At 45.2% G+C, this 23,357-nt stretch overlaps 1 protein-coding gene across 1 annotated transcript; it reads left to right on the top strand.

Annotated features, from left to right (window-relative positions):
• The first annotated feature begins 232 nt into the window (after window positions 1-232).
• On the top strand, window positions 233-22,675 carry CREG2 (cellular repressor of E1A stimulated genes 2). The gene is made up of 4 exons (XM_019969812.2): window positions 233-712; window positions 3,397-3,566; window positions 15,542-15,655; window positions 17,898-22,675. Exons 1-4 carry the CDS (start codon window positions 305-307, stop codon window positions 18,043-18,045), a joined length of 840 nt encoding a protein of 279 aa, XP_019825371.2. The 5' UTR covers window positions 233-304; the 3' UTR covers window positions 18,046-22,675.
• The last annotated feature ends 682 nt before the right edge of the window (window positions 22,676-23,357 follow it).

Below are 23,357 nucleotides of genomic sequence, written 5' to 3'. Positions count from 1 at the left end.
CCGGGCACAGAGAGGTTACGTGACTCGGTAGGGCCGCACAGTTGGTGAGTGGAGGAGTGCGCTGAGCCGGGACCTCAACGGCCCCGCGTCTGGCTGGAGAACGCTGGGCCATCCACCCGGAAAAGAAGCGCAGCCCAGGCCAGGCGCGCAGGGAGGACTGCGCACCGCGGCTGCAGTGCGTGCGGGAGCCCCACCTCCCAGCGCAGCGCGCGGCTGCGAGGACCGCCCGGGGCCCCACCCGGGCACCTGCGGCGGGGGCGGCGCGTCCCTCTCGGGGTCCCCGGGGCCCCGCGCGCTCCGCAAGATGTCGCGGCGCCGCGGCCGGCGGCCCGGGCCCCGCCTGTCCTGGCTGCTGTGGTGTGGCGCCCTGCTGTCCCCGGCCGCGGGCTACGTGATCGTGAGCTCCGTGTCCTGGGCCGTCACCAACGAGGTGGACGAGGAGCTGGACGGAGCCTCCACGGAGGAGACGCTGCCCGCGCTGCTGGGGGACTCGGGCAGCCTCTGGCAGCGGAGCTTCCCGGCCTCAGCGCACAAGGAGGACGCGCACCTGCCTCCCCCGGAGGGCGCCGCCCGCGCCAGGCCGCCCCCCGCGCCGCCCGGGATGTTCTCCTACCCGCGCGAGGGCGGCGCGAGGCTGCGCCCGGGCATCGCCCGCTTCCTGGCCCACGCCAGTGCCTGGGGCTGTCTGGCCACCGTGTCCGCCCATGAGAAGGTAAGCCGCCCCCGCCGGAGCCGCGTGCAGAGGAGTGCCTGGCGCGCCCAGGGGACCCGGAGAGCCTGGGGCCACTCCCGTGCTCCGATCCAGGTCTAGCAGACGCCAGCGGGGGTCTGGATCGGGGTGGACAGCGTGTAATTAATGAAAGCAGATTTTGCTTCGGTTACCCGGGCAAACCGGGGGCGGGGGCTGGGGGGGGGGGTGCGAGAGGAAGGACGACAAGCAGGCTTCCTGCCAGGTGGATGAGGACCGAAGCGCGGTCTTGAAATGGCCAAAGAGGGGGTGCAAATCACCACGCCTGACCAGAGACCTGGACAAAAGACGCCGGAGCCGCCTTTGGCATCACCAAGCCGCACAGCCAGCCCCTCCCCGCATCCAGCCCCATTCCCGCCCACCGACCGGAATTGCCCTGTCCCCTGCTGACGCCAGAACAGTGGTTTCGGTGGAAATTTACATTTAAAACAATGGCATTCGAGAACCGTTCTGGAAAGGAGGCTTCCTGTGCCGAAGCTGTGAGTGCCGGAGCGACAGCGCTGTCACCAGCTGCAGCTCTCCTCCTTCAGTTCACAGGCTATTTTATTCACCTGTTAGACATGACTCCACCTGAAGCTGAAATAACATGGATAGTTGATGAGGATGTAGCATTCCTGCATGAGCACCCTCCATAAAGCTTTTAGGGCTGTTGAGATAGATGTAAGGAGTCCAGTGGTGGTCCAGTGGTTGGGACTTGGCCTTCCCCTGCAAGGGGTGTGGTTCCATCCCTGATGGGCAGCTAAGATCCCACCTGCCTTGCGCCCAAAAAGACAAAAAACCGAAGTAATATTGTAACAAATTCAGTAAGTAAAAACGGTCCACTTTAAAAAAAAAAAAAAACTTAAAGAGACCTATGGCAAAAACGATCACAATATTGTAATTATCCTCCAATTAAAATAAATTAATACAATTTTAAAAAGAGATAGTTGTAAGGGTTTTATTACAGGGCAGTAATTTGAACCCTATTTATTTAATGCAAAAAAATTTATTTTATTATGACATTTGTAGGTCATGGGGTAGGGCAGCGGGGGAAGGTTCTGGGCCCAGATCCGGGTCTCACCAGCTCTGAAACTGTGACTAAGTCACTGGGTCCTTCTCTTCGATTTTCTCATCTATGAAAGTGTGTTGGACTAGGTAGTTCTGAAGGTCCTTTTATGCTTTGGGAAAAAAAAAGAATCTAAATGACAACTTTATTCTGATGATGGAGATGATCTTAACATCTCTCGCTGCCTTCAAATAGTTTTCCACAGCAATATCTTATGCTCCTAAGACACACCTTCAGAGGATATGAAGCTGATCTTGGTTTAAAACATAGATCCCTCCCAACAATTAAAAGTCTAATGCCAAAGTATTCAAAGATATTATGACTTTCAACATCCCTTTTCTTAGCCTTGTTAGTAGTTCCCTTTTCCACTATTGACATTTACAGCAAGTCCAATAAATTCAGAGAACTTTCACTGCATGCCTGGCATGTGTGCCCAGCATGACCAGCCAGTGTGTGAATCAGTTCAGTTCAGTCGCTCAGGCGTACCCGACTCTTTGCAACCCCATCACAAGGTTTGTGAATGACCAGCTGAAAACAGGATCTGGTAATGACATGTTACCATTTTGTAGGATTTCTTCAAAGGTTAAAGCCACCCCTTATCATAATTCTACATACTGTTGTTAAGTGATACTTCAAAGACAGCCCCCGAGTGCTGAGCTAAGTAACGATGAGAATCACACTCTATAAAGGGTAAAGGTCGTGATGCTGGACCCAGCAGGGCTTGGGAAAAACCTGAGAAATATTTGTGTGTATGTCTGAGAATCTCACCTGCTGTACTGAATGATCGTGAACAGAAATTGCTTTTGCATGCTTCTGTGTCTTCCTTGAAGCTAATAGGGTAAGAAACAAATTCCCTTAAGTTACTGAATTATATGACTGAAATATTACTTACTACAATAAAATATATGAGTGATAAGTGAGGAAGTAGTAGAACCCTAAAGGAAACTATAACAGAAAGTTCCTGAATTCCACAGACCAGGTAAGATGTGAGGTTTAAATTCTATCCCCAGAGTTGCCAAAAATTTGGGGCAGGTGGTGAAGGCAGTGGGATTCCCAGGGCAGCTTGTGAGAAAGGTCTTTAGTAACCCTCCAACCCTCCATGAATTTCAATGCCTTTCCCCCAAATAACTTTCAATTTAATAGAGTGGTTTTTTAATTAGTTTTTTATTTTGTCCCTTAATTTTTTGGTTTGTTTTGGGCCACACCACATGGCATGTGAGCTCTTAGTTCCCGGACCAGGGATCGAACCTGGGCCCCCATGTGGAAGCATGGAGTCCTAACCACTAGACCACGAGGGAAGTCACAATACAGTGTGTTTGCTGTTTTTCTGAAGCTTCAAGAATAATTCCCTCACCACTCCCCATCCACAGGCGCCACTGCTAAGCTCCTCTGTAGAAATCATGAAGCCATCAACGGGTAAAGGGGATAGATTGGGAACCACTCTGCCTGGGTTTATGACCTGTCAAAACCGTGGTGATGTCATGCTGCTGTTGCATCCCCAATGCTCTGTTTTCTGGTCAGAGACACAGACTTAGCTCCCAGCTCAAGTCAGTCCACAGCCCTGTATTGAAAAGGCCCTTTTTTTCCCCTTGATGTTTGTTAGATCCCAGGCCTGCCATTTGGGACCTGCCTGCCCATCAGTGATGGCCCCTTCGACAACAGTACTGGGATTCCTTTCTTCTATGTGACACCCAAGGACCTCCTGGTGGCCGATCTGATGAAGAACCCCATGGCCTCGCTCCTGCTGCCAGAATCTGAAGGAGAGTTCTGCAGGTAGGCAAGGGCCTGGCCTCCGTCACCCAGCTCCTCTACACAAGGCAGGGAGGTTGTGGCGTTCATGGGGCCCTGAGATGCAAAGCCATTCCTCACCACTCGGCCAGGGCTGTTCCTGGTCCCGGCTCTGGGTCTCACCAGGTTCCAAGACTGGCCGAGGCCCTGGGGTCTCCATGCTGCTTTCATCATCTACGGAATTAAGCGATGAACTAGGTAGTTTTGAAGGTTCTTTTTTGTTTTGAAAAAAATTATCAAAGCAACAGCTTTATTCCGAGGATGGCAATTATTGTAACCACTTAGGCAGCTCCCAAATGGTTTTTCATGTTTCTGTTTTATGTCCCTAAGACACACCTTTGGAAGACATGAAACTGAAATGTGAAGCTGATCTTGGTTTAAAATACAGATCATTTCAAGCAATTAAACGTCTAGTGCTGGGGGGATTTCCCTGGTGGTCCACAGGCTAAGACTCTGAATTCCCAATGCAGGGGGCCTGGGTTTGATCCCTGGTCGGGGAACTACATCCCGCATGCCACAGCTAAGACCCAGCGCAGGCAAATAAATAAACAAATAAATAAAATATTTTAAAATATATATTTTTAAAGTCTAATGCCAGGGACTTCCCTCGTGGTTCAGCGGTTAAGACTCTGTGCTTCTAACACAGGGGGTACAGTTTGATCCCCAGTTAGGGAACTAAGATCCCACCATGCCAAGGTGCACGGCCAAAAAAACCTATAAAAGTCCAGTGCCAGTGTGTTCCAGATACATTGGCAACATATGTTGTAAGAACGTATTATAAGCCGTGGAATCAGATGGATAGAATTCTGCCATTCATGAGGTGTGTGATTTGGGGCACAAAGTTATTGAACTTTGGGAGCCTCCATTTCCTCATCTGTGAAATGGAAATAGCAATTTCTACCTCCTAGGGTGATGGGGAGGGTTGGAAAGATTTGAGTGTCTTGCACACCACGGCTGAGTAAATGATAGCTCTTGTTGTGATGGCAAAGGTGGAGGTGGGGAGGAGAGGGTGGGGAAGGAAGAGCCAGTGGTTTGTCCCCCAGGAACAGCCTGCCTGAAGTCTATTTCGTGTTTTTCTACCTGCCCCCATGAGGTATGCGCGATGAAGACCCAGAGTCCCTAAAATCACTTTCTCAAAAACTTTCTAGGGACTTCCCTGGTGGCCCAGTGGCTAAGGCTCTACACTCCCAGTGCAGGGGGCCCGTGTCTGATCCCTGCTCAGGGAACTAGACCCCACATGCTAAAACGAAAAGACTTAGCACAGCGGAATAAATAAATAAATGTTTTAAAATAAATAAACACTTCTTTTTTAAAAGACAACTCTCTAAAAGAAAGGACAGTTAGGCAGAAATGGAACACTTAACACCTTTGTCTGAACTAAAAATGTGGTGCTGCTAGGGAGATGTCTGCACCCAGCTAGCTTCTGGAGGGTGGTGCATGGAAGGGACACCCCCGCAGGAGGAGCAGAGGTGGCGGGAGACCTCGGGAGAGTCCCTTTGCCCCCAGAGCCTCACTTGTCTTCACCTGTAATGTAGTGATGCTTTGGGAACTCAGGTAAAATTCCTCCCAGCTCCAAAATGCTGTACTTCTTTATGCAAAGCATGAAAAACATACTAAGTGAACAGATGTCAGTTCTTCGGGGGCATGCTCAGTCGCTTCACTCATGTCTGACTCTTTGGGACCTCATGGACTGTAGCCCACCAGGCTCCTCTGTCCATGGGATTCTCCAGGCAAGAATACTGGAATGGGTTGCCATGTCCTTCTCCAGAGGATATTCCTGACCCAGGGATGGAACCCGAGTCACCTTCATTGCAGGAGGATTCTTTATTGCTGAGCCACCAGGGAAGCACTTCTTTGGGCGAGGGAGGTGGTAATAATCAGAGCAACAATGCGCCATAAAATGCAGCCTGGATAAGGCCCTGTTGCTTACACCCCACCCCCACCCTTCACCACCACCCCCGCCCTGCTCCCTGCCCCCACCCCGCTCCCTGCACTGGAGCTGACAGTGGAGATCCATCCATCCAGCCGGAGGCAGTTCAGCTGACCCAGTGCTCTACCTGGGCATCTTTCAAAACCCAGACAAGATCCACAAGATCCTAAGATTCACCTGCCTAAACTCTTTCATTAGGAAAAGATAACAAAACCCTGAATATTGCCTAGGAGACCCTGCCTGGGAGCTCCACCTACCTCTCAGAATAAAAATAATGCCTGATCCCTAATAGTTAATATGATCCCTAATAATTAAGTTAATGACCCCTAATAATTAATAATTGACTTAATATGTGATTTAGGCCCTCCTTCAATGCAGAAGACACAGATTCGATCTCTGGGTTGAAAAGATCCCCTGGAGAAGGGAATGGCAACCTACTCCAGTATTCTTGCCTGGAGAATTCCATGAATAGAGGAGCCTGGTGGGCTACTGTCCATGGGGTCACAAAGAATCAGACAAGACTGAGTGACTAACTCTATTAAGTGAGAGTTTTAACCTGAAAACTTATCATCTAAACTGATGTATGTGTTTGGCAAGTAGCTCAGAAGTCCTTTTTTAAAATTTGTGATAATTGACATGTTGATTTGATACATTTATGTATTACAATATGTTACCCCTGTAGTCCTAGCTAACAACTTGATCACATCACATAATTATCATTTCTTTTTTGTGGTGAGAACAGTCTCCTAGCAACTTTGACATTTATAACACAGTAATGTTGAATATTCATTGGAAGGACTGATGCTAAAGCTCTAGTACTTTGGTCACCTGATGCAAAGAGCCGACTCACTGGAAAAGACTCTGATGCTGGGAAAGATGGAGGGCAGGAGGAGAAGGGGCGACAGAGGATGAGATTGTTGGATGGCATCAATGACTCACTGGACATGAGTTAGAGCAAGCTCAGGGAGATGGTGAAGGACAGGGAAGCCTGGCGTGCTGTGGTCCATGGGGTCACAAAGAGTCAGACACGATGGAATGACTGAGCAACAACGTTGAGTATGATCACTGTGCTGACTTTAGATTTCCAGGACTTAGTCATCTTCTGACTGCAAATTTGTGCTCTTTGAGCAACATCTCCCCAGTTTCCAAGCCCCTAGACTCTCATAACCACCACTGAATCTGTTTCAGTGTGTTCGGCTTTTGTAGCTTCCACATATAAGGATATCATGCAGCATTTGTCTTTATCTGACTTAGTGTAATGCCCTCGAGGTCCATGCATGTCGCTGCAAATGGCATTATTTCACTCTTTTGATGGCTGCATAATAGTCCATTGTACATATGTGCTATATCTTTATCCATTCATCTGTCAACAGACACAACTTCAGGATACATGTATCTTTTTGAATTAGAGCTTTTGTCTTTTCCAGATATAAGCCCAGCAGTGGGGTTGCTGGATCATGTCATAACTCTATTTTTAGTTTTTTAAGGAACCTGCATATTGTTCTCTGTAGTGGTTGCACCAATTACATTCCCACCACCCGTGCAGGAGGGTTCCCTTTTCTCCAAGCCCTCTCCAGCATTTATTATTTGTAGATTTTTTGATGGTGGCCATTCTGACCAGTGTGAGGTGATAGCTCACCGAGATTTTGACTTGTGTTTCTCTGATAATCAGTGATACTGAGCATCTTTTCATGTGCCTGTTAGCCATCTGTATGTCTCCTTTGGAGAAATGTCTATTTAGGTCTTCTGCCCATTTTTTGACTGGGTTGTTTGTCTTTTTGACATTGAATTTTATGAGTTGTTTGTATCTTTTGGAGATTAACCCCTTGTCAGTCATATCATTTAAAATATTTTCTCCCAGTCCACAGGTTGTCTTTTTATTTTGTTGATGGTTTCCTTTGCTGTGTAAAAGACTTTTACGTTTGATTAGGTCTCATTTCGGAGAAGGCAATGGCAACCCACTCCAGTGCTCTTGCCTGGAGAATCCCAGGGACGACACAGCCTGGTTGGCTGCCGCCTATGGGATCGCTCGGAGTCAGACACGACTGAAGCGACTTAACAGCAGCAGCAGCAGGTCTCATTTGTTTATTTTTGTTTTTGTTTTTTTTTGCCCAGGGAGACTGAGCTAAGAAAAATTGCTGCAATTTATATCTGAGAATGCTTTGGCTATGTTTTCTTCTAGGAATTTTATGGCGTCATGTCTTCTATTTAGGTCTTTAAAACACTCTGAATTTTTCTGTGTAGTGTGAGAGAGTGTTCTAACTTCACTGATTTATGTGAGACTGTCTTTTCTCCATTGTATATTTTTGCCTCCTTTGTCAAAGATGAGTTGACCATAGGTGTATAGGTTTATTTCCGGGCTCTATTCTGTCCCATTCATCTATTAATACATGTATGTTTTTGCCGGTACAGTTCTCTCGACTCCCATCTCAGGCCATATTGAATTGAATGCTATTATCCTGCACTGTATTCTCTTGGGCTTCCTAGGTGGCTCAGTGGGTAAAGAATCCGTCTGCAATGCAGGAATTGCAGAGATGTGTGTTTGATCCCTGGACCAGGAAGATCCCCTGGAGGAGGGCATGGCAACCCACTCCAGTATTCTTGCCTGGAGAATCCCATGGACAGAGGAGCCTGGCAGGCTGTGGTGATAGGGTCACAAAGAGTCAGACACTGAGTGACTGAGCACATGTCCTCTAATCTGATCTTCTGCCTCCCTCTCTAAGGGGCCTTGTGTTTACACTGTCCCATCCAGATAATCCAGGATAAACTGCCCATCTCACAGTCATTAACCTAATCATATCTATGAAGTCCTTGCTGCTGCTGCTGCTGCTAAGTCGATTCAGTCGTGTCTGACTCTGTGCGACCCCATAGACGGCAGCCCACTAGGCTCCCCCGTCCCTGGGATTCTCCAGGCAAGAACACTGGAGTGGGTTGCCATTTCCTTCTCCAATGCGTGAAAGTGAAAAGTGAAAGTGAAGTTGCTCAGTCATGTCTGACTCTCAGCGACCCCATGGACTGCAGCCTACCAGGCTCCTCCATCCATGGGATTCTCCAGGCAAGAGTACTGGAGTAGGGTGCCATCGCCTTCTCCGATGAAGTCCTTACTGCCATATAAATAACAGTCATACGTTCTGGGGACTCAGACGTGGACATCTTTGCGGGGAGGCTTTACTCAGCCCACCACGGATGGATGTGCAGTTTCAGTGCATTTGCAAGTGTGGAGAGAAACATGGTAATTCATTCTGATTCATGCTAAGGCTCTCATTGGTATTTTGAGGGAGTCACGATTGTTCCTATTTATAATATACATGGTTTTTAAATATAGATATTAAAATGACTCACACGTGATATGCAATCAATTCATATAAACTTTAATATATTCTTAGCATGGCAAAATGCTAGAGAAAGGTAAAAACTGCAGACAAATGGGTTGTAAATTGAATGGTCCTGTGAAATCGTAATTTGCCCTTTAGAGTGAACTGTTTTTAGCGTCCCTGCTGCTCTCCTGCCTGGAAGTGGACCTAGCTCCTCCTTTTGCATGTCTTGTACCTCTGCACGTGTCCCTCTGGAGTCTATTGAATCACAAGACTTGATGCTAGATCAGAGAAAATCCTAGCCCAAGACACACACAGAAATGTAGCAGCCTGTCCTACAAAGACACATGGCCAAGGCTTCCAAATGACAACAATTTCAACCCAAGAAACTCAGAGAAGCCATGGATAGGAACATCAAACTGCGGAGTGGAAATGGCATCAACAGCATGAAAATGGACCAACTTGTTCAGAGTCTCAAAAAATAGAGGCTGGAAGGGCCTGCTGCTGCTGCTGCTGCTGCTGCTGCTGCTGCTAAGTTGCTTCAGTCTTGTCCAACTGTGCGACCCCATAGATGGCAGCCCACCAGGCTCCCCTGTCCCTGGGTTTCTCAAGGCAGGGACACAGGAATGGGTTGCCATTTCCTTCGCCAATGCATGAAAGTGAAAAGTGAAAGTGAAGTCGCTCAGTCATGTCCAATTCTTAGCGACCCCATGGACTGTAGCCCACCAGGCTCCTCCATCCATGGGATTTTCCAGGCAAGAGTACTGGAGTGGGGTGCCATTGCCTTCTCCAGAAGGGCCTGCAGATGAACCCAAATAACTTTCAGTTATTCCAGAACAGACTGTTTTAAAAAAAATAGTGTTGGACTCCCTGGTGGTCCAGTGGTTAAGGCTCTGTGCTCCCAAGGCAGGAAGCGTGGGTTCCCTGGTCAGGGAACTAAGATCCCACATGCCACATGACAAAAAGTAAAAATAAATCAATATAAATATATATATTGGGCCAAATATTTAAAAAAAGACTATTTGAAAAGAAAAAGTGACTCTTCCTGAAATGAATGTGCTCCCCTCCATTATCACCACCACCTCAACTTCAGTCACACAGAGATGCACAAATGCAAAATCGGCAGCAGTCGCTATTAAAAATCTTTAATAGTGATGTTTTCTTGCTCCATTAGGAGCCAAGGAATGAAGTTCAGCTAGAGTCAGAGGTCAAGGAGTAGCAGATGGTGTCTCAGACTAGGGAGCCTGTGTACATGCTAAGCAGGAAACAGGAGGGGTATGGAGGCCTCTGGAGGTTCAGGGAGGCAGAGCAGGCGGTTCCTTTGTGCCTGCTAACACCCCCAGATAGGGGAGTGGGCCCCTAAAAACCCTGGACTGGTCCAGACAGAACAAGGCCATTCAAGGATTCCAAACAGTACCAGCAACATCTCTTCCATTATTTTGCTCTATAACCCTTGTAAGATGTAATATTTTGTCTAAAGAACAGATAACAAGCTTCAGGGAAAATTCATTCTCTTGCCTTTTCCAGCTTCTAGAGGCTCTCTCCTCTCCTGGGTTCAGCCCCCGCTCCCATATTCACAGCCAGCCATGGCCAGGAGAATCTTTTTCCCATCACATCACTCCAACCTTCTCTTTTGCCTCCCTCTTCCACTTTTAAGGACCTTTGTGATCACACTGATCCCAGGTTGATAATCCAGGTCAGCTGATTAACTCCCCTTGGCCATGAAAGGTGACACATTAGAGAGTTTGGGGTGGACATGGCAATGGTACCCCACTCCAGTACTCTTGCCTGGAAAATCCCATGGACGGAGGAGCCTGCTAGGCTGCAGTCCATGGGGTCACGAAGAGTCGGACACGACTAAGGAACTTCACTTTCACTTTTCACTTTCCTGCATTGGAGAAGGAAATGGCAACCCACTCCAGTGTTCTTGCCTGGAGAATCCCAGGGAAGGGGGGAGCCTGGTGGGCTGCCATCTATGGGGTCGCACAGAGTCAGACACGACTGAAGCAACTTAGCAGCAGCAGCAGTACACACTGCCATGTTTAAAATGGATAACCAACAAGGACCCACTGTATAGCACAGAGAACTCTGCTCAGTGTTATGTGGCAGCCTGAGCGGGGAGGGGAGTTTGGGGGAGAATGGACACATGTATTTGTATAGCTGAGTTGCTCTGCTGTGCCCCTGAAACCATCACAACATTGTTAATTGGTTATACGCCAATATAAAACTAAAAGTTAAAAAGGTAACACAGTCACACGTTTCAAAGATTAGTATGTGGACTTTTTCAGGGGCCATTATCCTGCCTATCGTAGGTGGGAAGGAAGTTATATGATGTTTAGAGGGGTTACCTACTGTGTAAATGAAAAGCTTTCAATTTACCTATTTAAACACATTGTCTTCTTTCTTGGAGAAGGAAATAGCAACCCACTCCAGTTCTCTTGCCTGGAGAATTCCATGGATGGAGGAGCCTGGTAGGCTACAGTCCAGGGGGTCGCAAAGAGTCGGACACGACTGAGCGGCTTCACTTTCTTTCTTTCTATAGTTCCTTTTGGAGAAGGATATGGCAACCCACTCCAGTGTTCTTGCCTGGAGAATCCCAAGGACAGAGGGGCCTGGTGGGCTACAGTCCATGGGGTTGCAAAGAGTCAGACACAACTAATCAACTAACACACACACACATGTTTTTTCTAGCTGGTGTAATCACCACCAGTGGAGATGCAAAATGCTCCCTTCTTAAATGCAGTGTGTTCTTCTATTATGACTTACTTATGAATCCTCATTTCGTTGCTTTCACGAAGGAGCAACTTTGTGGGGAAAAAATGGCTTTAATAGCAAACATATTCAGTACAACTGATGACAGTCTTGTCGGGTATATGTAAATTTAGTTCCTATTTACTATTTTTACTTTCTCCTATCCATCTCAGGTTTTTATACAAACTTCAATGTCAATTCAGTGTTTACAGCTATTATGTAGATTGCCTTCCATCCTTCTTTCATCTTAGAAAAATTCACAATTCAGCAACAACAGTTTTGCAATGTCAAAACCACCATGAATGGTAACACTTTCAAATGGTACACAATGTTCTCACATGAAGCAATTTATGTGGGCGTGGCCACTCTTTCTTCTGTTATGATTCAACAGGGTGTGTAATAAAGAAAAACTTGAAGGCAGGTGAAAACAAGTTCCCTAAGTATAAGCAAAACATGTGTTTTGCTTAACAAATGTACCTTTCTCAAGTTAATGTTATAATGGACAGGAATGAGTTCTGACGAGTCAAGCCTCAAAGCCGCCGTTTTGTGATATATACCATCTTTGAAAAGAGCATCCTCAGAGTCTCCTTGGTCATCTGTACCTGGGGTCCCAAGACCACCCTCAAGTTCCTTGGAAGAACTCACAGGACTCAACAGCTCGTGGTTTATTCCAGTGAGAGGATACAGATCAAGGTCATCAAGGGCAAAAGGTGCATGAAATGAAGTCCGGGAAAAACCAGGCCTGAGCTTCCGAGGGCTCCTTCCCACTAAAATTTCAACACGGGGATGCACTTAATCCTCCCACAAATGATGTGTGATGACAGATGCAAGACATTGCCAACCCAGGACGCTCACCTGAGCCTTGGTGTCCAGGGTTTTTATTGGAATCCAGTCACTTGGCAGTTTCAACATCTGCATGATTGGTCTTAGCTACTCAGACTCAGGGCCCAGGAGGTCAAGCTGACCCAGCATGGCCCAGGGCCGCAGGCACGAAAACATGCTTATGAAGTGGGAGATCTCAAGGGCTCAGAGGCATCTTTGAGGAGCCAGTAGGGAGTTGGTCCTCCTGAAGACAAGCCTTTCAGAACCCAGGTCTGCCGAGTTACCCCTTCACAGCCCACCAGGAGACAACGGTATGTGACTGTTATTATTTTTTTTTGGTCTTTTTCCAGCTTTATTGGGGTATAATTGACAAAATTATAAGATATTTAAAGTACACACCCTGATGATTTGATATACTTACACATTGTGCAAAAATTCCCACCACCTTACAGCCAGTAAGGAGAAGAGTAGAGAGAGTCCTTAAAAAAATAAAACTAGAGCTACCATATGACCCTGCAATCAGGGCATATATCTGGAGAAAAACATGATCCAAAAGGATACATGCACCTCAGTGTTCATTATAGCACTATTTACAATAGCCAGGACACAGAAGCAAGCTAAATGGCCCTCAACCGAAGGATGGATACAGATGTGAAAGAAAATGTGGTGTGTGTGTGTGTGTGTATATATATACACAATGGAACGTTATTCAGTCATTAAAAAGAATGAAATAATGCCATTTGCTGCAATATGGATGGACCTAGAGTTTGTCATCGAGTGAAGTAAGTCGGAGAAGGAATAATATCATATGATATCCCTTATATGTAGTATCTAAGAAAAAATGATACAAATGAACTTACTTACAAAACAAAAAATGACTCACAGATTTAGAGAATGAACTTATGGTTGTGGGGAGTGGGAGGAAGGAAGGGGAGAAGAGATAGGGAATTTGGGATGGATATGTACACTATATTTAAAATGGATCACCAACAAGGATGTACTGTGTACCACAAGGATACACAAGGTTACATGCTCAATGTTCCAGGGAAGCCTGACGGGAGGGGAGTTTGGGGAGAAGGGATACATGTATCTGTGTAGCTGAGCCCCTTTGCTGTCCACCTGAAACTATCACAACATTGTTAATTGGCTGTGTGCCAATACAAAATAAAAAGTTTTTAAAAATCCCACCATGTAGCTAACTAACATATCTGTCACCTCCTGTTTATCTTTTTTGTGAGAACATTCAAGTTCTCAGAAAATTTCAACTATACAGCATAGCATTGTTAACAAGAGTTGCCATGTTATAAATTAGATTCTCAGATTTTCTTCATCTTGTAGCTGCAAGTTCATACCCTTTTACCAAACTCCCTATCTGCCCCCCTAGCCCCTGGAAACCACTTTTCTGCATTACATAATTGTAATATTCAAAGAATATAGAAATATATAAAATAAAAAGAACGTTTCCCCAACACCTCAAGCCCCTGAAATCTCTTTCTGACTTCACTCAGTGTGATCATTTCTAGGTCTGTCTATCCATGTTGCTACAAATGGCATTATTTCACTCTTTTTTTATGGCTGAGTAATATTCCATTGTATATATGTACCACATCCGTCAGAAAGAAAAAGACAAATATCATATAATATCACTTATATGTAGATCACTACAGATGGTAACTGCAGCCATGAAATTAAAAGACGCTTACTCCTTGGAAGGAAAGTTATGACCAACCTAGATAGCATATTCAAAAGCAGAGACATTACTTTGCCAACAAAGGTTCGTCTAGTCAAGGCTATGGTTTTTCCTGTGCTCATGTATGGATGTGAGAGATGGACTGTGAAGAAAGCTGAGTGCCGAAGAATTGATGCTTTTGAACTGTGGTGTTGGAGAAGACTCTTGAGAGTCCCTTGGACTGCAAGGAGATCCAACCAGTCCATTCTGAAGGAGATCAGCCCTGGGATTTCTTTGGAAGGAATGATGCTAAAGCTGAAACTCCAGTACTCTGGCCACCTCATGCGAAGAGTTGACTCATTGGAAAAGACTCTGATGCTGGGAGGGATTGGGGGCAGGAGGAGAAGGGGACGACAGAGGATGAGATGGCTGGATGGCATCACTGACTCGATGGACGTGAGTCTGAGTGAACTCCGGGAGCTGGTAAGGGACAGGGAGGCCTGGCGTGCTGCGATTCATGGGGTCTCAAAGAGTCAGACATGACTGAGCGACTGATCTGATCTGATCTGATATGTGGAATCTAAACTATGACACAATGAACTTACCTACAAAACAGAAATAGACTCACATACATAGAGAACAGACTTGTGATTGCCAAAGGGGAGGGTATTAGGGGAGGGATGGGCTGGGAGCCTGGGGTTGGTAGATGTGAACTATCACATTTAGAATGGATAAACAACAAGGCCCTACTGTATCACAGGGAACTGTATTCACTATCCTATGATAAACCATCATGTAAAAGAATAAATAATAAAATATATTAAATATTTTAGTATTTTATATATATATATATGTATAAAACTGAAGCACTTTGCGGCACAGCAGGAATTAACACAACCTTCCCTTAATTTTGTTGGAACACAGTACATCAACTGTGTTCCAATAAAATTAAAAAGTTAAACTATTTTCACACAGGCGGTGTGACAGGTGTGTTTGTGTGTACACTAGCTGTCAGTCTGCACCCTTGGGGCAGGAGACAACTTGGGAAGTGCTAGGCAAGAGCACCCAGGCCAGGCCAGGGCTCTGCAAGACCCTCAGTGGGAGCCCCTGTTCAGTCAGCTCGCTGCTCTGTACAGCTCTGGGGGCGCCACTCACCTGACCCTATCTTCATCCGACCATCTGTCGATGGACACCGAGGTTGTTCGCTTGTCTTGGCTATTGTGTGTAGTGCTGCAGTAGACAGTGGGGTGTGTGCATCTTTTTGGATTATGGTTTTCTCTGGATATATGCTTAGCAGTGGGATTTCTGGATCAGATGTGTCAAAGTATTTTCAAGTAATTCCAGAAAAATGTAAAAGCCTGAATGATATAACTATCAATGTAACCATTATTTTCTCTTTTTAGTAAAATCCTTCATATTTCCAGCTGATGTTCTATCATCATTTTAATATCTGGAAACTGTCCTTCAAATGCAGAAAAAACATCGTGGACCCAGAAGATCCTCGCTGTGCCCGGTTAACGCTCACTGGTCGGATGGTCGCAGTGTCTCCAGAAGAAATCGAATTTGCCAAGCAAGCCATGTTTTCAAGGTTGGTATATGGTTCAAGTGTTTGTTCTTACCAAACCCTTAAAAGTTACTGTGACACTGACATCAATAGTGTCTTCCTTCATGTGTAAGTATTTGTGGAGTTATTGACCCGCCCTAACAGCCTTTTTGGAGAAGGAAATGGCAACCCACTCCAGTATTCTTGCCTGGAGAATCCCATGGACAAAGGAGCCTGGTGGGCTACAGTCCATGGGGTCTCAAAGAGTCAGACACAACTGAGCGACTAACACACACACACACACACACACATATACACATACGGTTTAAGGGGCTTCCCCCTGTGGCTTAGTCTTAAAGAATCTGCATGCAATGCTGGAGATGCGGGTTCGATCTTTGGTCCAGGAAGTAAGATCGCACATGCTGTGCGGCAGCTGAACCCAAGCAGCTCAACTACTGAGCCTGCACACCAGGACTAAGACCTGGTGCAGCCAAATAAACAAACAGCATTCTAAAAAGCAGAGACGTCCTGCCAACTACGCCAAAAAATAAAAAAGCAGAGACAGCACTTTGCCGAAAAAGGTCCACCTAGTCAAATCTATGGTTTTTCCAGCAGTCATGTATGAATGTGAGAGTTGGACCATAAAGAAGGCTGAATGCTGAAGAATTGATGCTTTCGAATTGTAGTGGTAGAGAGGACTCTTGAGAGTCCCTTGGACAGCAAGGAGATCAAATCAGTCAGTCCTAAGAGAGATCAACCCTGAATGTTCATTGGAAGGACGAATGCTGAAGCTGAAGCCCCAATACTTTGGCCACCTGATACAAAGAGCTGACTCACGGAAAAAGACCCTGATGCTGGGAAAGACTGAAGGCAAAAGGAGAAGGAGACAATAGAGGATGAGATGGTTAGATAGCATCACGGACTCAACAGACATGAGTCTGAACAAACTCTGGGAGATAGTGAAGGACGGTGGAGCCTGCCGTACTGCAGTCCATGGGGTCGCAAAGAACTGAACATGACTTAGCAACTGAACAACATTTATTTGTATTTATTTTGGCTGCACTGGGGCTTCTTGCTAGTTGTAGCTCATGGGCTTAGTTGCTCCAAGGCATGTGGGATCTTAGTTCCCAGACCAGGAATCAAACCTGAGTCCCCTGTATTGGAAGGTGGATTCTTAACCACTGGACAGCCCAATAAATATTTAGAAAATAAATAAATACTCAGCTTTTAAACAACAAAATAAAAAGAGAGAGGGCTCAAAATTCTTTTAACATTTCATACAGAGATTTAACCACTCTTTATATCCTTAATTCGGAGAAGGCAGTGGCAACCCACTCCAGTACTTTTGCCTGGAAAATCCCATGGATGGAGGAGCCTGGTGGGCTGCAGTCCATGGGGTCGATAAGAATCGGACACGACTGAGCGACTTTACTTTCACTTTTCACTTTCCTGCATTGGAGAAGGAAATGGCAACCCACTCCAGTGTTCTTGCCTGGAGAATCCCAGGGACGGGGGAGCCTGGTGGGCTGCCGTCTATGGGGTCACACAGAGTCGGACACGACTGAAGTGACTTAGCATAGCATAGCATAGCACAGAGATATTTTAAGCCTTTCTTGATGCTTCCCACGGATGGGATGCACTTGATAGCAATGACCCACGTCCCCTGAACACTTCCTCCATGCAGGTTCCTTATGAGCCTCACTGTCTGTTCCCCACACAGCCCTGTGATCCCAGCAGCGTCCCTATCACCCCCCATGACCAGCAAGGAGAGGGCAAATAGCATGTGAGGCTTCCCGGTTTATCAGCAGCCAAACTGTGGTTCAGACCACATTGCATGGCTCCAGACTTGAGCTGTCCACCACCCTCTGGGGACGACAGTGTCCTGCCCTCCTTTTGGGGTCCCAGACCCCAGCCCTGGCTCCCTGGCTTTGGCCTCTGGCTGGTTTGAGCAGGTTTCACAGAGACCTGGGGGCTTCCCAGGTAGCCCAGTGAGTAAAGAATGCAATGCAGGAGATGCAGTTTCCATCCCCGGGTCAGGAAGATCCCCTGGAGAAGGGAGTGGCACCCCACTCTAGTACTCTTGCCTGGAGAATCCCAGGGACAGAGGAGCCTGGCAGGGTCTAGTCCATGGGGTCGCAAAGAGTCAGACACGACTGAGCAACTGAGCACAAGCCCAAGAGACCTGGCTTCTGGCCCTGTGACCTGGCCAAGGCTACATCTGGCCCTGTGCTCCAGAGGCACAGCCTCTAATGAAAACTGCTCTATGGAGACTTCTTTATTTCTGCAGACACCCAGTGATGAGAAAGTGGCCTCGGCCATATGAATGGTTCTTCATGAAGATGAAGGTAGAACACATCTGGCTTCAGAAATGGTATGGAGGAGTAGCCGACATCTCCAGGGAGGAGTACTTCAGAGCCGTTCCAAGAAAGGCCTGATGGAGGGAGAAGAAAGTCCGTGATGCTTGCGTGAAATGGAAACCTTTTATACAGCGCTGCCAGACAGTGGTTGACTGCTGTCTCTTTTTGGAAGGGTTCACAGCAGGCCTGTCTCCCTGACAGAAAGCAGGACGAGAGCAGGTCACCAGGGACCCCTGTGCTGGCAGGAGAGTGAAGTGGCCCTTTGCAAATACCCAGATCACACAGGGACTCCACCTGGAGAGTCTGTTCACATGCTTTCAAACCAGACTCACCTGCGTGGGAGCATTGTTGGTTGTCATAGTGACATGTTGAGACAGCTGCTGTTCCATTCAAACAAAAAGTATGCCTGTATGTACAACGTGATTGTTTTGTATTATAAGAATATGTTTGTTGCTTGTTGTGCCCAAAGCCGTATCTTGGTTCTAAGCTCATTGCAACCACAGAAGAACTAAATACGCATCATATAGCTGTCATCTTGTGTTCAGGCTGAGGGTGCAGGAATCTTTGTCTATGGGTTACTATCCTGCTGGGCTTCCCTGGTGGCTCAGTGGTAAAGAATCCCACCTGCAATGCAGGAGACCCAGGTTCAATCCCTGGGTCGAGAAGATCCCCTGGAGAAAGAAATGGCAACCCACTCCAGTATTGTTGCCTGGAAAATTCCATGGACAGAGGAGCCTGGCGGGCTACAGTCCATGGGATCATAAAGAGGTGGACGTGACTGAGCGACTAACACTTTCACTTTTCCCCTACCATCCCTCTGCTGAATGGTGGATGCATTCTTGAGTCTCATCTGCTAAAATGTACTGGTCACTCATGAAGCTTCTTTCCCCACTGTAATGTGAGAAACCACGTGAGAACCCTGAGTTTGGTGCGCAGCCCTGTTCTAGGTCATGATAGTGCGTTAGGGGAGGGGCAGCTTCACCATCAGGCTCCCCAGACCCCCTCTCCTGGTGCTGTGACAAAGCACCCCCTTCTCTTAGACACAGGGAGTGGTACTCAGTCTGTGGTGTAGAGAGAAGAGGAGAGAGGGAGGGGCTGGAAAGGAAGAAGAGGCCACATACAGGAAAAGGGAGGAAGGAAGTCAGTAGCTGAAGGCATGCTTCCTGCCCATCCTTGGGCCAGGCCCTCGACAGGATCGTCTCACTGGAGTCTGACAACCAAGGAGACGCATCATCGTTGCCGCTTTCAGACAAGAACACTGAGGCTCAGAGCGCTGAGGTCAGCATCCCAGGGTCTGACTCCAGCACGCGCTGCTCACAGTGGACAGACGGGCACCCAGATGGCCTCCGGTTCTCCCAGCATGCACTGCACGCCATGGACAGAGTGGTGCCCAGACAACTTCCAGTTCTGAGAACAAGACAAAGAGTTACTGAAATACACAGGTAGTCACTGAATCAGCAAAATCGGTAAAGCGATGACTAACCTACCTGTGGATGATCAGCTACCATTTTCTACGAAAAAAAGAAAAAAAGTCTCTGAAATTTGATTCTTACTTTAGATTTTAAATTTTCTACAAATTATACACAGGAGCACCTACATCATACCTTTGTATACACCTAAGGCCTTCAAGGACCTATGAGTACACATTGGAGACCACTTATATTTGACATTTATAAGGGATCTAGCAAGACCCAGTTTTCTGCCTTTTTATGACTCTAAACCCTCTTTGGTGGCTTAGGTAGGTTGTATAAACATTAAAAACACAGCCTGCAAAATATAGGAAGTATTCACTTAATAAATAATAGTGTTATTAATTGTTACATTTTTGTTTAAAAAATTAAGACATAAAGAGAGTTTGAGTTGTCAAAATATTTTTAAGTGCCTATTCATAAAAGCATAGTCAAATGCACAGAATTCTTTATTTATCAAAAGTCAAGTCACAAAAGCATTCTTTAACAATAGCAATGTTTAATATAGAAGAATAAAGTAAATTTGAGGGTAAAAATAGAGCTACCATATGACCCAGCAATCCCACTGCTGGGCAAGAGGAGAGAAAAAAACATAATTCAAAAAGACACACACACCCTGATGTTCATAGCAGCACTGTTTACAATAGTCAGGACATGGAAGCAGCCTAAATGTCCATCAACAGATAAATGGATAAAGAAGGTGTGGTACATATATACAACAGAATATTAATCAGCCATAAAAATAAACAAAACTGTGCAATTTGACTAGAGACTTATACAGAATGAAGTAAGTCAGAGAAAAACAAATAACGTACAATGTCACTTATATGTGGAATCTAGAAAAAAAATGATACAGATGAACTTATTTGCAGGGCAGAAATAGAGATATAGACATAGAGAACAGATGTATGGATACTGGGAGGGGATGGAATGAACGGGGAGATTGGGATTGACATATATGCGTTACTATGTATAAAATAGATGACCAATGAGGACCTCCTGTGTAGCACAAGGAACTCTACTCAATGCTCTGTAGTGACCTGATTGGGAAAGAAACCCAAAGAAGAGGGAATACATGTAAAAGTATAACTGATTCACTCTGCTGCACAGCAGAAAATAATACCACATTGTAAAGCAACTGTATTTCAATAAAAATCCATTTAAAAAATAGATCATAAGCCTAAACATGAAATATAAAGCCATAAAACTGTTTTTAAAAGATAGAAAATCTATGAGACCCAGGGCTGAACTAAGCTAAGCCTTCTTAGACTTGACACCAAAGGCCTAAAGTCCATAAAAGGGAAGTTTGAGAAATTGGACTTCATCAAAATTTTAAACTTTCATTCTGCAAAAGATCATCATGTTAAGAAAATGAAAAGACGGGCTACCTACTGGGAGGAAAAACCTGCCAATGGCATATTCAAAAAAGCCTACCATCTGGAATAGAGGGAGAATGCATAAAACTCAACAGTTTTTAAAAAATCCAATTAGATGATGGAGAACATGAACAAACTTCCTCTGAAGATGATATGGCAGATGAGCACATGAAAAGATATTCAACATCATCAGTCATTAGGGAATTGCAAATTAAAACGCCAATAAATACCATGGGGCACCTACCAAAATTGCTAAATTATAGTGACAACATCAAATGTTAGCAAAGATGCAGAGCAATGGGATCAGTCTATAGCTGGTGGGAAAATCAAACAGAACTGCCACTCTGGAGAACCAACTCACAGTCTTTTACAAAGCTAAACCAGTGACTGTCATACCATTCAGCAACGCACTCCTGGGCATTTATCCCAGAGAGGTGCAAACTTATGTTCACACAGAAACTTGTACATGAATGTTCAAAGCATTTTTATTCATAATATTCCAAATCTCTAAACAACCCGACGTCCTTTAATGGGTGACTGGTGAAACAAGTTGTGATACAGTCAAGCCGTGGAATACCATGCAGCAATAAAAAACAATTTCCGATACAAGCAACCACTTGGATGAGTCTTCAGAGAATTATGCTGAGTGAAAAAGCCCATCCCCAAAGGTTACATACCATGTAACTCCATTTATAGAACATTTTGAAATGTAAACTTCTAGAAACTGAGACTAGATCAGGGTCACCAGGGAGGAGGGTGGAGAAGGAGAGAGGTGAGTGTGACCATAAAGGGGTACTTGCTGTGATGGAAATGTTCTCTAGCTTGTTTGTATCAATGTCAAAATCCTGGCTGTGATACTGTATCATTTTGCAAGACTGGGGGCAAAATAGATAAAAGGCACACAGAGTCTCCCTATTCAATCTTTCAACTCCCTTGAATCTACAGTTATCGGCAATTCTTCAGAATCTACAATTCTCTCAGAGTAAAAAGTTTAACAAACAAAATTTAAGGCTTAGCTTAAATAAGACATTTATGTCCTCTTAATGGTTTCTAATCAAGTTAAGGACTGATCTTGTGCCAAAGCCTAGCAAAACAGACGACAGTTTGTTTTCTTTAGCCATTAATATATGCACTTTTTGGAAGAGGGAGAATGTTTCTTTCAAAGTTTTCGAGAGGCATTCAACTTAATACTGAATACAACTTAATAAGAATTCAACAAATCTGCTGTATGGATTTTATGTGGGCCACTTAGAAGAGGAGGAAATCTTCCAGTTTCTGGCAGAAACACATTAAGGTATAGGCGTATATGGGCCTCCAAGTCTGGGCACAGTGACTCTCCACTGGTGTTCATAGCAAAGAGCTGTATTTACAGTTATCTTCCACTAAAAATTCTTTTTGTTTCTATGAATAAGCTATATCCTGCCCCACACATTGTTATTTTCCATGATTGTACAATCTATGATGTTGATGTAGACAGTGTAATTCTGATGTGACTTGTTTCAATATGCCTTTTATATGTCAACATATACGTATATATTTGTATACATATACATACATGACATATACAGTCTTGTATATGTCAACTCATTCTAAGAGAGTTGTCTGCGGTTAAAATGTATTTCTACGATTTTTCCAGAAAGGCTGTATTTCGTTTTTAATAATTTAACCATCAAATACTGTTCTGAAAATAAAACTTCTCTAGAATAATTTCTTGATGCTTGATTGCTTATACCAAGTCAATTGCTAAAAAAAAAATTTGAATTATAATGAAGCTATGGTTTGCGCTATGTAATGCATGTGGAGTGTAAAATATATTTTTGCAACTGGATATGTCTATCTAATTAAACACTATTTCATTCCGGATATGACTTCCATGCTCAATTAAATAAATGTATAATATTTCTACACAGCCCTTTCATGGAATATTACCAATTGACATTATTAGATTAATAAGAAAATAGATGCTATTATAATAAATCAGCAGTTACATTTCCAACAGAAAGAAAAGAACTAGCTGGGTGACTACTGTTGATATGGCTTTTTTTTTTTTAATTTGGCTGCAGCACACATCTTTGTCACGTGTGGGATTGGCGTGTGGGATCTCCTTCCCTGACCAGGGATCAAATTCAGACCCCCTGCATTAAGAGCACTGAGTCTTAACCGCTGGGCCACCAGGGAAGTCCCTTGATATGATTTTTTTAAAGCTCTGAGTACAATGCAGTTAATTTGCAGACTGGAAATGCTGATATAACCACATTTCAGTGTTCCCACTCTTAGACATCTTTGCCATTTTTAGCATAGTTGTTATTCCTAGAATTCAGGGCTACCAAAAAAAAAGCTCCCTTTTGCTGATGAGAAAATATACCACACACACTTAAGCGTAGGTCAAAAGATGACGCATGCCTGCAAGCATGAGTGACCCTGCAGCTTTTGCAGACCAGCCTCTGACACTCGGGCTTCTCAGAGATGCTCTTGTCTTGGAGACAAAGCAGAGCGCGACCAGCAGCCCAAGTGACCCAGGACTGAGGGGTGCCCGGGACACAGG

The sequence above is a fragment of the Bos indicus genome, chromosome 11 (assembly GCF_029378745.1).
Source record: "Bos indicus isolate NIAB-ARS_2022 breed Sahiwal x Tharparkar chromosome 11, NIAB-ARS_B.indTharparkar_mat_pri_1.0, whole genome shotgun sequence".
NCBI lineage: Eukaryota > Metazoa > Chordata > Mammalia > Artiodactyla > Bovidae > Bos > Bos indicus.
Note: the sequence above shows the minus strand (reverse complement) of the source record. Positions and strands in the feature narration are given on the sequence as shown.

Coding starts and splice junctions, on each gene's coding strand:
- CREG2 (XM_019969812.2), top strand. CDS start 305: ATGTCGCGGCGCCGCGGCCGGCGGCCCGGGCCCCGCCTGTCCTGGCTG. Junction 713..3,396: donor CCGTGTCCGCCCATGAGAAG/GTAAGCCGCCCC, acceptor GATGTTTGTTAG/ATCCCAGGCCTGCCATTTGG. Junction 3,567..15,541: donor TCTGAAGGAGAGTTCTGCAG/GTAGGCAAGGGC, acceptor CTTCAAATGCAG/AAAAAACATCGTGGACCCAG.